General features: G+C 32.9%; 1 protein-coding gene across 2 annotated transcripts in view; it reads left to right on the top strand.

Annotated features, from left to right (window-relative positions):
• CSMD3 (CUB and Sushi multiple domains 3) overlaps nucleotides 1-20,434 on the top strand; it is a 1,311,859-nt gene that overhangs the window by 995,847 nt on the left and 295,578 nt on the right. For both annotated transcript variants that reach the window (XM_038555367.1, XM_038555366.1), the window contains 2 exons: nucleotides 2,981-3,137; nucleotides 15,967-16,158. In XM_038555367.1, the coding sequence (XP_038411295.1) occupies nucleotides 2,981-3,137; nucleotides 15,967-16,158 (349 nt within the window). The remainder of the gene's footprint in view (nucleotides 1-2,980; nucleotides 3,138-15,966; nucleotides 16,159-20,434) is intronic.

The raw sequence follows: 20,434 nt of genomic DNA, 5'->3' as shown, positions 1-20,434 counted from the left end.
TTGTGTTTTAGTTGACAGAAAGACTTTTCAAAGAAAGGAGAATAGTAAAATGTTTTCTTTTAGGAATTCCATGACCATGTTGGCTTGAGTTTAGCCCTCAAATCTGCCCACCCCTCTATTTCTACTCCCTCTCTGTCCTAATACGATAAATAAACTAGTGGAGCCTGTAGGCACATAGGAAGCTGCTGATTCCCTCAATCACAAAGGGAAAGAGCAGAAGGTCCTGGTAATAGAGACTTCAGAATTACTTTCAGAAAAGGCATAGGGGGGATCCCTGGGTGGTACAGCGGTTTAGCACCTGCCTTTGGCCCAGGGCGCGATCCTGGAGACCTGGGATCGAATCCCACGTCGGGCTCCCGGTGCATGGAGCCTGCCTGCTTCTCCCTCTGCCTGTGTCTCTGCCTCTCTCTCTCTCTCTCTCTGATGTGACTATCATAAAAAAAAAAATAAAAAAAAAAATTAAAAAAAAAAAAAAAAGGAAAGGCATAGGGTAATGTGGTTCAAAGAGGACCCCAAGGGCCTTGAGTACAAGTTATATTTTCACAGCATGTTAAATAAAATTTTATCTGTAGTCTTGATAACACTTAAATCCTATATCAATAATAAATATAATCCTGTAAATATCTAAGGGTACATAGATACATATTTAAGGGGAATTCAGTAATTGGAGGGAAGAAAGACCAAATTAAATGCATAGAACAGGGGGTATGCATTAAATTCAACTGTGGAAGTACTAAGAGAAATTTGAAAATTAATTTAAACTTTTGTGTAAATCTTAAGATAATGCAATTAGAGTGTGAAGAGAAAGAGAGAGGAGAGACTTTCTAGAACTTGATCAATGATTTTAAAATTTAAGATTTTGCTAGAAGCCCTAAAAAGAGATTAGTCACTGCTGAAACTCTAATTATTCCTGTGGAAGATCCAATAGAAGAGTTTTTTATACTACAGTGGGAAAGACAGATGAGAAGAGAAAATATAGGAGTATCACAATACAGGTTTAAAAACAATACAAGATAATAGACATTCTAGGTAGAAAATAAAAGGATAAACTAGACAAGAAGTATTTAAAAAATGAAAACCCAAAGATATTTTCTTGAATTGAAAAAATCTTAAGCCTATAAATAAAAAGTCTCATTTTATTTGGATAATCCAGATATTAGAAATATAGTGAGAGGGATCCCTGGGTGGCGCAGCGGTTTGGCGCCTGCCTTTGGCCCAGAGCGCAATCCTGGAGACCCGGGATCGAATCCCACATCAGGCTCCCGGTGCATGGAGCCTGCTTCTCCCTCTGCCTGTGTCTCTGCCTCTCTCTCTCTCTGTATGACTATCATAAAAAAAAAAAAAAAAAAAAAAAAGAAATATAGTGAGATTTTCCCAGTCTGTTTTATGAAGTTAACATAAATTGATTACTAAAACCTGATAAAGATAAATGGAAAAAAGAAGAAATACATAAAAATTGTGCATGAATTTTCATTTGTTAATTATAAAAAATTTCTATGTGGATTATCAAATTGAACCCAAAAATTTAGCCCAAAGAAAGTCTACCATGCAGGTTAATATAATAATAATGGAAAGTTCCATTGTGTACCATGTAACTGCTTTCTCTTATATGACATGGACATGATGAATCCCACTTTTGGGGATCACTGATGCAATGGCAAGGTCACTGGATTAGGAGTTCAACAATATAATTTTGACACTAACACCAGGTTAGAAGTAATGCAGTTTCATGCAGGAGATAAATAACTTTTGGGCAGCATTTCTCAACTTTTTCTATTCATTATCACTCACCTAATGAGCTCCCAACCCTATAAAACTAAATACTATGGATAAAATTGGTCAGATAGCGTAATCTTGTAGCACTACTAATCGTTGTAATTAATAATAAATAATTATTTATAATAATTATTATTAATTAATAAAAGACTAATTAGTGTAATATAAGACTTTATCACATGCAAGAACCAATTTTCACTGCCTTGGGGGAGTGGGGAATAAGTATCCCATTGAAAGTACATGCCTTAAGGGCAAAAAGATGGTATCAGGAAATGTTTGGTAAATCTTCCATTTAATTTCTATACACTTTTTGGGAATGATCTGGCTACATATGAACATGTTAGCTCAAAAATCCCATATATTGAAAACTTTCTTATGAAAATACGAGTATTATTAAAAAAAGGTGAGTTATATGTAAAAGGTATTTATTTCAGTATTTCTCTTAGTAACAAAAAACTCAAAATCATTAATATGGGAATGATAGTTGTGGTAATGTAACTGTGTGAAATATTGCACAGCTCTCAAAAGGCAGGATTTGTATCTACTGACTTGGAGAGATGTCTATAATGACTGATAAAAGAAAAGCAAATTAGAATATAATGAGAAGTTATACCTCAGAAGAATGAGAATAACACAGGGATGTTTGAGAGCTTATAAATTTTGTTTTGTATATTTTTGTCTTGTTAAATTAGTTTTTAAAAACATTTGTTACTCATTTAATATTTTTTACATGTTGAAAATGGTTAAGTTAAAGGAAGTAGATGAATTATAGAAGTTGCGAAAGAAGCAAGTATGTTTATATTAATTTTTTCTAATTATTTAATTTTTAATTATGTTATTAGAAAAACAAGTATTTGACCCCCTAAAGCAGGTTTCAGAAAAATACCAACTAACCTTGAAAATCAGCTATTTGTAGATATTTTCAATTTTTAACACCTGTCATAAAAAAGCATTATTTTTATAAGATCAAAAGTTGTATGATATGAGTACTTATGGTATACTTAGCTTGGAATTTGAAAATTATCCATGCGGATTCTAACTTTCTTGTCTTGATATATATAGGAATTAATACAGTAATTGTCCTTGGGGGACATGAGTGATCTGATTTAGGAGGAGTATGATAATTTCCTTTTTTCATAAATACAAACACATGATTTGAATTGGTTATTATTGGCACGTTTACATTTTTAATAATATTTTGCAGATTTATGATGGAAAAGATAAAACGACTCATCTATTAGGTGCATTTACTGGTGCATCTATGCGAGGATTGACACTTAGCAGTACTTCAAATCAGCTCTGGCTAGAATTTAATTCTGATTCTGAAGGGACAGATGAAGGTTTTCAACTTGTCTATACCAGTAAGTATTTGGGAAGAAAAAAGTGACCAAACACTGTGGCTGAGTACTTATTAAATAATTGCAATTTACCAGGTAAAGTAACACCCAACTATTGATCATGAATCTGAAGTTTAGAACTACCTTTTACATATGATTTTATATGACCTTAACGACAATTCCATAAATTACAGGTATTGTAACTATTGCAGTTTCATAGTTGAAACAACTAAGGTTCAGAATGATTAAGTCATTTATTTATGTATTTTTAAAATAAAAGTATTCTCCTCATCCAATATTTTAAAAATATAATCAATTTCTTCAATAGATGGAAATTCCATGCTTGCAATGTGTGGTAGCTATATGTTGGACAGTCATTAAGGATAACTGGATGGTTTCAGATGAGTTTACATTAGAATTAAGTTTTTATTTTGTTTTGCTTTTGTGTTGAATTGCTTTATTAAAAATAAATTCATACACAGATATTGCATTACACTCCAGCTGGCTATTCTGATAATTAAATAAGTAGAATTCAAAGTCTGAGAACCATGAGGCAACCCTGGTGACTCCGAGGTTTGGTGCTGCCTTCCGCCCAGGGTGTGATCCTGGAGACCCGAGATCGAGTCCCACAATGGGCTCCCTGCGTGGGGCCTGCTTCTCCCTCTGCCTGTGTCTCTGCCTCTCTGTGTGTGTGTCTCTCTCATGAATAAATAAATAAAATCTTAAAAAAAAAAAAGACTGAGAACCATAAATTGGTGGATTATATCAATTGTTATGTAAATAAAATGAATTTATTTTACCAGTGCCATAAGAAACAGACCAATTACATCATTCAACAATAAATTATATTCAGGTAATATATTTATTGAGTTTTTACTCTTAAGATAGTCCACTAAGAAAGTAGAGCTCATGTAAAACTGGGATGGTTACTGACTGTGTGTAAAATAAATTTGTAATCAGATCAAATCATTTCTTGGAAGTTCAGACTATTCATTTAAATTTAGCAAAATAAATTAAGTAGCAATATTCAGAAATCTTTACTTTTAGAATATTTGAAAAAAATCTAATGACCCCTATAGTTTTCTCAAGAAGTCAAATGGATGGAAACTATTACAGAAACTAGGAAATTAGAAAGATATTCACATGAAATCTTAAAGAGAATTTGAGTCAAAGTATTGTTTATGAAAATGTTCTTTCTTAATGGTATGAGAACTAGAAGACAAAAGAGTATATTATGCTAAAATTGTATTATATTTAAAAATCTGATTTATATAACTAAGAGATTACTCTTGCTCCCTGTTTATTTCAAGGCTTTTTTCTACCTGTGCTAGAATTGTTACATCATTAACATAACAAAACCTAAATTAACAAAATGGATGTTGAATTCATATTTTTAAATCCTGAGAACTATTGTGTACAATGCATTTTTTATGAACTACTTCCAAAGACAAATGAAAATCCAAGCAAGTTGTGTTTACAGATATTATTACTATGTGATATTTTAAAAGTAATAGTATTGAGACCTGTGCTCAAATATAATTGGTGTGATCTGCTCAGAAGGGCACATTTTTTTAAGTCTGCTTTTCTCTTCCACTCTGTCTTCTAACAGAGTTGCTGACATTTTTCAAGTCATGGCTCAATGTTTACATAATGATCTCCCTTTGCTCTGCATCGTTTTGCATTTCTCCTCGTCTAAAATGTTAATGGGTTTCATAGGAAAAAAAAAAAAAAACTAGATTTCCTTTCCAGATATTTAAATTCTGTGTAACTTGAGATTTTTGATGCAAAGAAACTAGACATTGTAGGACATACCTGCATTTAAAATTGTGTGGGGTGGTAAGTGTCTGGAACAAGTGAAATCATTGACTTTATTGTCATTGGTATGAGCTCCCACATGTCAAAAAGGACATCTTAAAAAGGAAATATTTGAAATCACTCTTCTTAATGACTCTGGTTGTTCATTATAGAATGTGTGTCATTATGGAGATGGAGAGATGGAATTGGAAAGAGAATATAAAAGCAATTATTTTTTTAAAAGGGTAGATATACATCTATAAATATCTATTAATATTTTTTTTAGTCCCAGGACTAAAACCTAAATGTTTCCATCTCAGATCTGGAACCAAAATATATAGCCTACTTCCAAGTTGTCTGTGGATATCACCAGGTCAGTGAAGGGTTCCCTGATTTTCTGAAACAACAGCTGTATTCTGAACCCCTTTTGGAGAGGGTCTTGGAAGTAGTAACACATCTGTCATTAATTGTAATTGTTCCAAGGTGTTACTTCTGATTCTGACAATGGCAATCTTTCTACATATCTGAAATTACCTTAATAGCTAATCACAAATTTCTAGCTTTGACAAAAATTTATTCCCATCCTCCAAATATGTTTTCATTTCCAGCCATAGCACTTGTGCCAGGCTGCTTTCCCTTCCAGGTTAACAATTGTTATTGGTGTGCCCCCAACTGAAGCATCCACTGAGCCTTTGAACTTTAAGACTCATCTTTGATATTTCCCCACTAGTGCTTACCCTGACTCCTTTAGGCAGAGTTAGCTTACTTTTTAACATTTCTTTTGCAGTAGTTTATGTTCTCAACTAATTTAACAGTACAGTATCACACTGTACTATCTTTACACTTTTTTGCAAGCATATTATGCATGCTTCTTCAGGGGGCCATTTCCTCTCGTAATGTCTTTAGTCAGTTTTACTTCAGTTGCATCTCTTCACATATCTTAGTAAATTAATGTGCGGTCTGAATACTGATTTTATAAAATGCTTTTGTGTTGTAGAAGAAGATTCTACAAGGGCACATATTTTAAATATTCATAAACTCCATAGAGATAGTAATTAATTTTTGAACATAAGAGAATTTGCTAAGGTGCCCAAACATGAGGAAAAATGTAACGGCCCATGTTTTTGTGTATGAATCCTTGTATCTGGTGATTTCTAAATCTAATTCCACCCTGCCATTCTGTGTTGTGTTCCTCCTTATAATTATCCGAACTTTGCCTCTGAAACATCTGAGAGAACCTTTTGTGACATAGAGGGTTCCCAGGATTCCCATCATGAGAATTAAAGACAGAAAGGGAAGAATTAGAGACACAAATTGGCTCTTGGGCAGATCAAGTAAGGATTCACGAATGAGGTGGTATTCAAGGTTGTGTTGGTGGGTCACAAAAAGAAATGGTGTGGTGTATACCAGGCAAAAAGAGAATAAGATGAGAAAAGGCACAGGGACTAGAAAGACCATGTTAAGCACATTCAAGGCAAATACAGCAAATATTCCAATTTGGATTAAATCACACTTGCCTAGCTCCTCACAATTATAGTGTGAGCACAAACAGGCCTTTTATGACCACACTTATCTAACGACGTGTATCCTATCTAATGATAGTCATTCTCTCTCTTTCTATTGTCTATTTTGTTGACTTGTGTGGTTGCCTGGTTTTTTGTTTTTTGTTTTTTGTTTTTTTCATTTTTAGGTTGGAGAGAAACACGTTTGGCTGAGATAAAAATGAGGAAATATTTTAGGACAGAACTTTTTAAGGTGCATTTTATTTCAACTATCTTTTTTTTAAATTTTATTTATTTATTCAAGACAAAGAGAATGAGAAAGAGAGAGAGAGATCATAAGAAGGAGGGTGGGCAGAGGGAGAAGCAGACTCCCCACTGAGCAGAGGCTCCATCCCAGGACCCCCCAACCATGACCTGGGCTGAAGGGAGATGCTTAACCAACTGAGCCTTATTTCAACTGTCTTATTGGCCCATTCATTATAGAATCATTAAGAGTAGCAAACGGACCAGTGGAAACAGTAGTTGAGATGTTGCTTTTGGTTTCAGGTAATGGAAAACTTGACCATAGCCTAAGTAACCGGGATTTGTTTTTCTCATATAAGGCAAAAGATGAGGGATCCCTGGTTGGCTCAGCAGTTTAGCCCCTGCCTTTGGTCCAAGGTGTGATCCTGGAGTCCCAGGATTGAGCCCCACATCAGGCTCCCTGCATGGAGCCTGCTTCGCCCTCTGCCTATGTCTCTGCCTTTCCCTGTGTGTGTGTCTCATGAATAAATAAATAAAATCTTTTTTAAAAGAACAAAAACAAAATGAATCCTAGATAGCTACACTGGTTGAGAATAAAATGGCATGATAAAACTTTGTTAAATCTTAACTACCGTTAGGGAATCAATCACTACTCAGCTTCTCAGAATTAACTCCCTCATTGAGTCAGGCTATTCTTCCATTCTTTTCAAAATAATGGCTATCAACTATTCTTGCCCTGGAGAAATCTGAAACTTACCCCAAAAAGATATAGAGAGGCATATTTTACAACACAAATTAGTCGCCAATTTCCCTGCAACCCCTAAAGGCATAGCTGCATTTCCTTGAGGGAGAAGGGGAGTAAAGGGAGAGAAAATTACTATCTCCTTCTAAAGTTGGAAGAACAGATCAGAAACTAAAATATCAATATAGTATCCTTCTTAAAACATCACTCTGCACTGGATCACTCTATAATAGAACTCGGCAAAACCTGATAGGATACCCCAACCAGAGTTCCTCAGCCCCTCAATGCACATTTCAAGAAGGCATTTGTAAATCTGGTGTCTTACACTGAATTTTTCTCACTGAAGACCAAGTTGTAGAAATGCCATTTCTCTTTGGTCATATGTCTTTTCTTCTCTTTTATTCCTATACTGTAATTACATTTTTTTGTGGAAATTATTCATTGAAACATAGTTTGTCTTTGCCTTCTGGAATGTTTTATGCCCTGGGGATAAAGAGAACAATGAATAATACAAAGTTCCTGCCCATATGGAGCTAACTTTTTAGAGGGAAATGACAGAAAAGAAAGACAGGAACACAGGATGAGAGAACTGCATTTAGTAATAATTTCTAACTGGTCAATAGGAGAGATAGTATAGGAGACGGGGCTACTATAGCTAGCTTGTTCAGGGACTCCATCTCAGAAGAGGTATTCCTTGAGTTGATATTGGAATTATAAGAAGGTACAACCACACACAGATCTGTGGGCAGAGGGTGCCAGAAAAAAAGAGAGCATTTTGTGCAAAGGCTTAAGAGAGGCCTGAGCTTGAGTTGTGTGTCTACAACTGAATGAGCAAGGAAAATGGGACAAAATGAAAAAAGTGGAAGCTAGACAGCAGTGAGGTGGACTATAGTGAAGGGTTTGGGTTTTATTTAAAAGATGCAGAGAAACCTTTCAACATTATCATATCTTTAACTATTAGAGTTAAAAAATAATAGCTAACATTTATCTACTATCTCCTAGTTATAAGACATAAACTTATGAGGAAGGTATTATTATCTTCAGTTAGAAAAAAAGGAAAACGAAGCTCAGAAGAGTGTTGCTACTTGCCCAAGATCGCATAGCTATTAAGTACAGATATGGAAATTGGACTGAAGGGCTCTGCCTCTTACTCATCATACTACATTATCTCCAACCCAAGTTTGGGATATTTTATATTTGAAATTCCATAGATTTATTATTTTTAATTGTTAATGTAAATGTAAAAGCAAAAGATATTTTAAAAAGTAAATGCAATTCTTTCCAAAGACACTTTTGTCATTTTATGCCTGAGACTCAGAAAGGTTTCTTACTGGCTAAACTTACAATGAGGAACTAACTTGGACCTAGTGTCTTTTATGTTGTTTGTGTAATCTTTAGATTTTATTTCTTGAAGTTATGCTTTGTTGCAGATTCTTTTAGCTCTATTCATTTGTAGTTATCCCACTTTCACTCAGTAGAAAGTAATTGAGTATTTTAAACAACCATCCATTACAGAACTAAATCACACCTTTTTGGATGAATTATAGCATTGTCTTCTCAAAAGCTGATCTGGTAAATGTCCCTGATGCCCAACCATTAGACACTATTTGTGGGTCTCTTGTTATCACCTCTGCACAGTTAATTTACTAAAAAGCCTGTTGGAGAAATGTTCATTTTCCCAAGGGAAAAGTTCAGCTATATTTGGACCCTTATGGCCTTCCAGTCTTGTTGCTTGAAATGATTCAATAATCCACATGGAACATGCCCATTTCAAATTTTATATCCAAATTAATGAAAGACATTAGCTAATTTGTGATGCCTCCTGTGCACTAACCCTATAAATACATAGTAAATTATCTTTATTTAAACTCTTTAATATAATTACCAGTATGTTGTTGGCAGTGTTAATCATGAAAAATAATCAGATGACTTATTAACTCTAACTTTATTCTTTGGATATAATTATTTAATGTAAATGCAAGTAGAGAATAAGTAAATTACAAGGAAGCAACATATTTATTCTATGTGGTTCTATGTCCTATAAAGCACTAACCAGATGCATTTGGCATTTCCTTTACTCTTTAAAACTTGGAATTAACCAGGTAATAAAGGAAGTACTAGTGAATGCTGCATTATGTAATATAAGATATTCTAACTAAAATATTAGATATTTCTTGATTATCTGTCAGTTACATAGGCAATATTAGATAGTTCTTCATAGTAGAATGACGGAATAGTCACTGTCATTTTTATAAGTTTGACATTCCAAAAGCTTTACAAATTTTGAACTTAAATATCTAAAGACCTACTAATTTACTCTTTACATAAAAATTAATTTCTGGAGGATTGAAGACTTATATGTGAGTATCAAAACATTAAAATATTTAGAGAAAAAACCGGGCCTAGGATAGCTATGTCTTTAAGGTGGAGTAAGATTTCTAAAACAAGAATACAAGCAAAAATCTATCAATAGTCAGTAGCATCTCTGCCCTTCTAAGCAATTCCCTGAAGTGTAAGGACTAAAAACCTGGCAACTGTATTTCCCATACTCTGGTTAGCGAAGATCTCTACTTAGATTCTGCCAGTTAAAGGCAATCCTGTGAGAGCCAAGATGTGGAATGGATGGAGAAGCCATTATTGTCTATGGCACCACAGACAGGTGTGTGGTGCTAGCAGGTGGTTTTAGAGGCAGCAACTTCCCTGAATTCCAGGATTTCCTGAAAAGCCCAGCAGGGGTTCTGACCTTCATTCTGTCTTCATTTCTTATATTTTCCCCTCAATATAATAGGAATAAAGATGTATCTATTCCTTGTATGAGATATTAGCAATTCAAAGTATCTAAGTGGCTTGTATTTTCCTGAACAACTCCCAGTCGTCATACATATTTTAAATGCCTCTATAGCAAAACACACCATAAACAAAGTAAAAAGATGAGCTATTTTAGAAAATATTTACAATATATGTAACAGAAAAATGTAAACTCTATAGAAAAGTATCCTATAAATTAATAAGAAGAAAAAAAGAAAATTTCACATTAAAGAAGCCTTGGGTAGGCAGTAAACAAACCAAAAAAAAATGCTTAATAGAAATTGAGAAATAAAAATTGAATCTAAAATAATATGTTATTACACATTCATGAAGTCACTAAAAATTTAAAAGCTCTACAATACTAAGTGCTGATGGCAATTTGAAGAACCTGAAACTCTTTTAAGTTTGGGGAATGCAAGTTGGTAATGTCACCTAGGAGAGTAATTTGGCAATGTCTAGTAAAATTCCATTCCTGGATGTTTCTAGCATGTACCAACTATACATTTTGGCCAAATACCAAATGGCTGATGATTAAAAATTAATGTTCAGGCAAAGCTGAATCTCACCATCCCAGAATGATGTACAAATGTATGATGTGCAAGACACAAACTAGCACATTTAAAAATATCACTCACTTTTTCATGCCTAACAGATTAAAATATAGGAAAGTCTGTGAGTAATGATCTCTACTCAGAACTTTATACATAGTATTTAGAGCATCAGCAATTAAAAAAGAAAAGGATTCTTTACCACATTTCATATTCCCCTAGTTGGAAACACATAGCAATCACTTCTACAAACTTTTGGTTGTTTAAATGTTTAACTTCTATATACTCAAAACTGAAAGGATTGTCTTTTTAAAGCATTCTTTTTTTTTTTTTTTTTTTTTTTTAAAGCATTCTTATAAAGTTTGTGGTTTCAGAGTTTGATATGTTTTATAGAGTTTGACTAGTGAAGAATAAATGTGTACCTTTTTTTATTAAATTGACTAGTAAGAATAAAGGAATGTGTAGTCCTTTAATACTTTCTTCTCTTTATTCCTATTATTTTCTTCATTATGACTAAATCAAAGAGGATTATCACAGGTGTTGCACATTGTGGACAATTTCCTACTTGCAAATATTATTCATTTTTTTCCTGATTGAAAATTTTAAAGTGGCAAAGTTGACATTCTACTTTGTATACATCCTCATTTAAATATAAAAAATTCTAGGAGCACCTGGGTGGCTCAGTGGCTGAGCTTCTGTCTTGGGCTCAGAGCTTGATTCCAGGGTCCTGGGGTTGGGTTCTGGCATCAGGCTCCCCGAAGGGAGTCTGCTTCTCCTTCTGCCTATGTCTCTGCCTCTCTCATGAATAAATAAAATCCTTAAAATATAAATAATAAATAAATAAATAAATAAATAAATAAATAAAATTCTAAAATGAGACTTGTTCTTGCAAGATTCATAGCCTAAGTAGAATTGAATGATTAACATTAAATATAATTCTTATATTCTACTAAAGTATTATGACTCAAATTCACCAAAGAATTCCATATAGATGAAAATGATGGTAGAAGAATCTTCATTTATCTCCTTGCATTATTATTTAAACTTTAAATTGTTTTTTAATTTAATTTAAACTTCAAATTGTTTTTAGTTTCAGAATGGATATGATCCCTTACCATAGTTAGCCAACATGCTTTCTCAATTCCCTTATTAACAACCTTTCTCCTTATTTAACAATTTGGAAGTTCTTTCTTTTGGTCTGTACAACTACTATATATTCACTCAGCAATAAATACTCTAAAATGTATCTTTTTGCAATATTAAATACATATTTACATTTTAACTGAATTTCAAAAAAAAATAAAGCATATAAAGATCTTGTTTTAAATTCCATCAGAAATGCTGACTTACATTCAAAGACTGAGTTTTCAAATATTTATATTTGTAGGCCATGTCCCTTATTATATTAGTGTTCTACTGACTGACATTACCCCATGTGAATACACAGCTATTGCTCATAAATAAATTGCACAGAAATTATGTTGATGTAGAAATTCAACCACTTATCTTTCAGTAGGCTAAGGCAGACGGTAAATAACAGATTAGCAGATTTTGATGAAATCTTAGGACAAAATGTACTCTGGATCCCTACATGGAATAGTAATGTTTGCAACATGTCCAAAAGGAGACCAAAAAAAATATGGCCTTTTTGTAGCAGGGCATAATTGGAAACAATGTAAATGCCCATCAGTTGGAAAATAAATAAATCAATTTTGGAGTATGTTTCTAATGGAATGCCACAGAGTAGTTAAAATGAATAAAATGTATATGTGTGATGTGTATGTGTTTGAAGGTTAAAATATAATGCTGGGCAATAATACAGTCTCAAAAGAATTTTTAAAATATTTTTATAATTTATAAAATGTAAAAATACTTGTGGGGCACCTGATTGGCTCAGTTAGTTAAGCGCATGACTTTGGCTTAGGTTATGATCTCAAGGTCCTGGGATCAAGCCCCATTTTCAGGGTCCCTACTCAGCAGGGAGTCTGCTTGTTGCTATCCCTCTGCCCCTCCCCCCACTCATGTTCACTCTCGTTCTCTCTCTGTCAAATAAAAATATCTTAAAAAATGTATAAATACAAAACATACTATGTATTTTCTATAGGCATATAGGTATGTGATAGAGTATAAGATAAGTATGAGAATAATACACTATTTCAGAATATTTGCTATCTCAGAAAATAATTGGAAAGGAAACAAAGGAGCTTTAGCTTGTCTTATAATACTTATTTCTTAATAATATTATGTGAATATGAATCAATATGAATATTAATCTGAAAACTAATCTGAAATAATATGAATATTAATCTGAAGCAACTGTGATACTAGAATCTGATAGAGCCAGATAGTGAAGTTGTTATGTTATCCTTTGTATTCTTTTGTGGGTTTCAAATAATGACTTAAAAATAAATTAGAAATCCTGACACTAATTGTGGCAGGAAAGGAATTAAATCTCAGTTTAAAAGTTATTCATTAAGCCGAAAGGATTTAGGTAATGGAGATTTTCAGTTCATTTTGTGCTCTAGAAATTTTCATTTCATCAGAGTATCAAGTTTCATGAGGAATGGTGAATATTTATAGTATATGTGATTTTTCATACACATTTTTATTTAATTGTCAGTTTCAAGTATTTGAGCTTTTCAATGAAAAGACTGGCAGCTGAATGTTTCTATAAAGATAAGACATATCTGAATATTTATGAATAAGCAACAATAATTCTACCAAATTGGACGAAATTATGTTTTGCTTTGTAGCTTATATACTATTGTCCATGTGCATTTTCATCTACAATGCAAAGTATTATAAATTATCTTAATTTACAAAAAAAAATCTCCATTTTACCTCATCACCAGCAATTGCCAACCACATTTACAGAACATTCAAATTAAGGAAGGATGAATTTGGTAATAAACCTTGAAAAGAGAGGTTGATTTCCATTTTTATTTTGATAAATGGTATATGGTAAAACTCAGAAGTGGCTGCAATTTGAATGATAAACTGAATATTATGTCTGGTAAAAGACATGCAAGCTTATAATTTTTTGAGCAAGGACACTCTATATGCACTATTAAGTATGCAGATCTATGCAAAGTAATGTGTCCTGGAAATGTAAAGTTACTGCTTCTGCCATTTTTGCTTCTGTGTTTGAAAGATTGACTTGCTTTGACCATGTATCCTTTATATCTCGCATATGTAGGGATTTGAGTTAACGACTCTAACTTCTTGTTTGGCTCTGTTTCTGAAGCTGTTTACATTTGCCTTATTTTAACATATTTTCATCCAAATGGAACTATCACAAATTGATCCATACAGGATATTATTGAAGATTTTTTTGTTTCATAAACATCAGTTTCTCTTCAGCATTATTTTAGTTTCTTTTTCAGTTGTCTCCTTGAGATAATTGCCTCTAAAAATCCACATTCATTCACAAAAATGATTATATGTGCCAAAATTTGTGCTAGGAATGCTCTGTGGAAAGAGGAAAAAATGAAATAATTCAACCCTATAGAAAAAACAAAGAACAGAAGCAAATAATTGCAAAATAATGAAAATGTACAAAGTAATTCTATGAGTTAGTGGGAAAAAAAAAATGGCTAAGATCCTAAGGAAGAGAGTAGGGAAGCCTTCTTATGTTCTCTGAGAATTAATGTATCCCTCAATTTACTGAATTATTATATATATTTAGTACTTTGAGATGTGCAAGTTCTAGTGATTTAATGTCTGTTTTGACATTCTAGGAAGTCAATGATGCAAATTAGTGATTTGACATATGTGAGCTAATATATGCTTTTTTGTTTTCTAGTTCAAATCTAGATTAATTTGATCAAGGATCTGTGCTTATAAAAGAGATGAGAATCTTTCTGTTTATCCTATGATGTACACATATAAAAGTTTGCTTTTTCTCCAACATTGCCTTGAAATCACAGATTTTTCTATCTCATGAGGCTATTTAGAATATTCACTATGGTCCTCTAGTCACATAAGCTATAACTGGTGTGTATCACACCTAATTATCTTTGGCACATTCATTCTATTATTTATCTTACATTTATACACTTTGTAAAACATTAAACACAAGAACTCCATAGCTAAGGAGACTAGATTTTGATTACTACTATCACACTTGGTTTAAATTACAAAGTATCCTTTTCTAGTAATTTCAGAATCTTAATGGTGAATTTTGCCATGACTGTTAGGTTTTTAATATTTGTTTTTATTGACTTTATTCTGTATATGTACACAAGGTCTTCTGGATCTAGACAGATTAACAATTATAATTTAAGTAATGTAATAATAATAACAACACATAAATAAATACGCTTCTCTAAGAGACAGATTAACCTCCCATGTCTCGAGTTATTATAACCTAGAGATGTCTGTAAGGTCCTGGGCCTCCTTCACTTCAATGTATAAACATAAACCTCCTCTCTGGAGTCAGGTAAAGCTCCCCAGCATTCTCTCACCATTGGTATAATTAGTCGTAAATTAACTTCTCCAGGGTTACTCTTACCTCAGGAAATCAAGTTTCTAGCAAAATTCATACAGAAAGCCCAAACTCTGCTGAACACAAAAATGATTTCTTTGCACCAGAGAATGATAACATGTAACTTCGATTTGTTTTTGTTTTTGCTTTCCTGTGAGATATTTTTGAAAGCTATACTCTTTTGGAGAGGGTAGTATATAAAACTTCAGAGTTCTTTAATCTGAATACTATTATTATATTAACTCTTGAAAACTATACTTTCAATGTGAGACTATCATTGCCTTCCAATGCTATCATAGTAAAGCACTCTACAGTTATGTTTGCAGTGGAAATACCTGTTAATTGGAGAGTTAAGGTTTCACATGTTGTTTGAATTTTAAAATTTTGATGGTATGATCCTAGTAGTCACATTGGTCAGAATTTATCATGAGCAATAATTCACTTGAAGTAAGCAAGAAACTCAGTGCTATAACAAGTTATGATATAGTTATCTAGATCATGGTATTGTTGCTAAATTTTAAAATTATAATCAATCAATCAATAAAATTACAACAAATTCTAATTTTCAAAAAAATTCTTTATCGTTGCCATATACTATCAAAATTAAACATTGTAAGAATAATACAATTAGGAAAAGTATGTAATTATATTAAAAACAGTAGAAGAAGATCTTATACAATTTTAAATCTTCCTGTTAAATGTTGCCTTTAATAATTTTGAATTCTTATCACAGGTTTTGAACTTTCACATTGTGAGGATCCTGGCATTCCACAATTCGGATACAAGATCAGTGACCAAGGCCACTTTGCTGGTAGCACTATTATTTATGGATGCAATCCAGGCTACACTCTTCATGGAAGTAGCCTTCTCAAGTGCATGACAGGGGAGAGAAGAGCATGGGACTATCCTCTGCCTTCCTGTATTGGTAGGATACTATTTTATATTTTCATAAATATTTCTTTAGAAGTTTTATCCACATAAAAGTTTATCCACTTGTACCTTTTCAAATGATCTTATCTGTCCACCCACAACTCATACCTTAAATCAGGAAGTTAATGAGTTCATAGCTCAGATTTGTCAGAAGAAATTAATGGAAAGTGAAAGGGTCTTTTTCATAAGCTCATCGATGTGTACTTTTTTTTTTTTTTTTTTTTTTTTACAACATGAAAGGAGTTTCTCCTATCTTGACACAAAATTTGTACCTCCCTACAAAAATATGTTAAGATTCTTATCTTATCATACACATTTACGGAATCATATTGACTAGATTTGTTTTCATAAACAAAATTATCACCTGCCCTGGGGTCAAGTTAGATGAAAAAACAATGAGCCATTCTCAATAACTTCAAGGCTTTCTTTTATAAATACTTTTTCAAAAATCTAAGTAAGAGCATAAGCTTTTCTTATGTGTATGTAGCATAACATAATTTACTAATTTTAATAAGAAGAGGCAAGCGCCATCAGATATATTGCCTACATGAAGCTAGAGAATTGATCCTGTTCTCATTGCACAGCCAGAGTGCTACCAATATATAGATCAATTAATGAATGACCTGGTATGTATGAGTAGGAGCATGGACAGAAAAGTATTGATAAAGATGCTGGGGTTTGGAGGGGGAAGGGATTGTTCTGTTTTCTTTTCCTGCTGGAAAGATCAAATAGGTGTCAGGCTGGAATATTGGACCAGAAGGAAACATTTTAACAAAACACTGACTCCTTAATAGGTAACAAACGTGCAGCTACTCTTTAGCCATTCTTATTTCTTGATATTGATGGAGGCACAAATCCTTTCTGCATTAGGCCCATATGCATAAAATTGTACTAAACAGGGGATCCCTGGGTGGCTCAGCGGTTTAGCACCTGCCTTTGACCCGGGGCACAATCCTGGAGTCCCGGGATCGAGTCCCACATCAGGCTCCCGGCATGGAGCCTGCTTCTCCCTCTGCCTGTGTCTCTGCCTCTCTCTCTCTCTCTCTCTGTCTATATGATAGACAGCTATCATGAATAAATAAATAAAATATTTTAAAAAATTGTACTAAACATAAAAAACGTAACCACTTTATTAAGTATAACTGATATCTAAATATTGCACATCCTTAATACATATAAATTGATGTGTTTGGAAATTAACACGTTCTAAGTTCCAAACTTAAACGTTCCAAATTTCTGTCTTTGTTAGTTGATATGATTAACATAGGAATCTCCACAAAACTTGCTAGAAAGCAAGTATAAAAAAAAAAAAAAAAAGGAAATTCCAGTAATTAAAGGCCTTGCAAATAATTGCATGGTGTTTTTGATGCCACAAGACCTCTGTTGGTTTATTGAAACATTGGTTCACATAGGAAGCAAATATGTTTTTATGTAACCAAAATGCAATCATAGGCCTTTCTTTTCAGATGGCATCTGATTTTGGATAGATTAGGAAAGTAATATCTGAAATAATAATCAACCTAAATTGGCAAAGCTTAGGATTCTGGAATATGACCAATGGTCAGCCCATTGGCATTAGTTATGAGAAAAATATAGTACTGATTAATTCTTTCTAAGGTTGTATTCTTTGATGTGAATATGAAGTATATTTAGAAAAGCAATAAGGATTGCAATTGCACAAAACTATAAACTTGTAATCCTGATTTTCTATGCTGTCCTTAAAATCACAAAGCAATTTATGTTAAAAATTATATATTTTCTATATATGTTGAACCAAGCTAAAACATTTTTCTTTTTAAAAGATTTTATGTAAACAAAAGGACATATGGCTTGTGATCAGAAGATTTTAATTCTGTTCATAACGAATCAATGCACTTTATATTTACAAATCTCCAAAGTCAAAACTTAAGTGATTTCAGGGGCGTCTGCCTGGCACAAGAGGTTGAGCATCTGACTCTTGGTTTCAACTCAGGTCCGTGGTCTCAGGATCTTGAGATCCAGCCCTCTGAGGGCTTGGCTCAGAGTTTGCTTACAGTCTCCCTCTGACCCACTTCACCAGTCCCTCTCTCTTTCTCTCTAAAATAAATAAATAAAGCTTTAAAACAACAACAACAACAACAGCTTAGTGACTTGATACTGCTCAAGGCTTCATGAGAAAGGTAAACTTTTTTTTTCTATTTTTAATGACGAATTGTAAGGAATAACAGCTGAAAATAGTTGGATACATGATGTGTCACGCTGATGATTTCCATGATAACAGAAAATGAAATTCTATTTTAGATGGTGTTCTCTACTGGCAACAATTAATAACTTTGCCACCTGGCCTAAGATCATAATTTTTTGTGCTCACTAACCTTAAATATCTATTCTGGCTATATATTTGCCTTTCTCAAATAAGAAACTTTTTCTCTATTATATGGATTATCTCTAAGTAATTATATTTTTGAAGCTTATACATGGATCAAATAATTTTTGAAACATCATAGCCAGGAGGATTTAACCTATATACCTTCTTTAAACACTATTTCATTTTTATATTGCAAACATATGCCTTCTGTTAGAATATGAACTCTAGAGCTATGGCATATCTCACTCGTTCATTTGAAGTCAAAATGCCAGGTAAAATTTGTAGAAAAGAAGTATGGAGAAAAAGATAATGTTTAAATTCAAGGTACAACACAGTACACAAAACTCCAGTTTGACCTTTAACTGATTAAAAATTAGTCTGGAGAAATGAAATATCAAATCTGTTCTCCTAGTAAATGTATGCCATAATAGTGATAAGTTCTAAAGAAATTATGTAAAAACTTAGTTACATAGTGTAAGGTTATCCAACAAAATTTTTGTTAAAAAATGAGAAATATCTAAACAAGGGATAGCGACATCTCAAATATTGATATTTTATTATTTACATTAAAAATAACAAATTTGTTATTATAAATTAATGTTGCAATACAAAATAAAATTGCTTAGTCCTCTATGACTATGTGTATCTGTCAACATTCACCAGTGAAATAGGATCAGTAGAATATCTAAATCTAGATCAGTCAATTGATTGATTGATTGATCTAAGAGATTTATTTATTTTAAGGATTTGATTCTAATGTTGTGGGAACTGACAAGTCCAAAATCCATAGGGAAAGTCAAAAGGGTGGAAACTCAGGCAGTTGTCAATGTTGCAATTTTGAAGGAGAATTTCTTTTTTCTTAGAAAACTCAGTTTTTGCTCTTAAGGCCTTCCAAATGACTAGATGAAGCCTACCCATATTATCAAAGGATAATTTATTTTACTAAATTCAACTAATTATAGATGTTAACCACATCTATAAATACTTCCACATCAATACCTACATTAGTGTTTGATTGTATAACTGGGTCCTACAGCCTAACCACGTTGACACATTAATCATTAGAATGGAGTGAAATATAATATGTAAAAAAAATCTTTGAAATAAATTTGTCTATGTTAATAGTGCCTATACATTTGAACCATTACATTCAGTTGTTATTAGGTCTCTTCCAAATGCTCAAAGTTTGTCATTGACTGTCTTTGCTCCAATAATAAAAACAAAACAAAACAAAGCACCCCAAGAAGCTTAATTCAGCCATTGGATGTAAGATAGAAACAGTACAGAGTACAAGAAAAACAATATAGAAGCACCTTCAGAGCAGTCTGGGTGGCTCAGCGGTTTAGCGCCTGCCTTCAGCCCCAGGGTGTGATCCTGGAGACCCAGGATCGAGTCCCATGTCAGGCTTCCTGTATGGAGCCTGCTTCTCCCTCTGCCTGTGTCTCTGCCTCTCTCTCTCTCTGTGTCTCTTATGAATAAATAAATAAAATCTTAAAACAAAAACAAAAAAAAGAAGCACCTTCATATATTTAAGCAAAAAGTAAAATGTTTTGTTTTTGTTTTTGTAGGAAATAATCTGGAGAAATTTCAAATGTGCTATGTGTTAACAGAGCATTATTTTTGTTTCTAGGGTTTAAAGATGTAGGACAATATGCCAACTGCTACACAGTTTCTCTTGTCTTCAATACAGAGAGCTCTTTCTAGATGATCTCTTTACTGACGTAAAACCTCTCCAGACATCCCAATATATAAAATAGCATTGAAATGGAAAGGAAATCCTCCAAAAGATTAAAATATATATATATTGTATGACAATACTTAACATTTTTAATTTGATGAGTTTTATAAAATTTAGGGGCCCATTAAAGAAAACTAAACTAGATTTTACTGAAGTGAGAAATCTAATAAAAATGCCACTTTGACT

This window comes from Canis lupus, chromosome 13 (genome assembly GCF_011100685.1).
Source record: "Canis lupus familiaris isolate Mischka breed German Shepherd chromosome 13, alternate assembly UU_Cfam_GSD_1.0, whole genome shotgun sequence".
Lineage (NCBI taxonomy): Eukaryota > Metazoa > Chordata > Mammalia > Carnivora > Canidae > Canis > Canis lupus.
The sequence above is the reverse complement of the archived record's forward strand: the minus strand, read 5'-3'. Positions and strand labels throughout refer to the sequence as shown.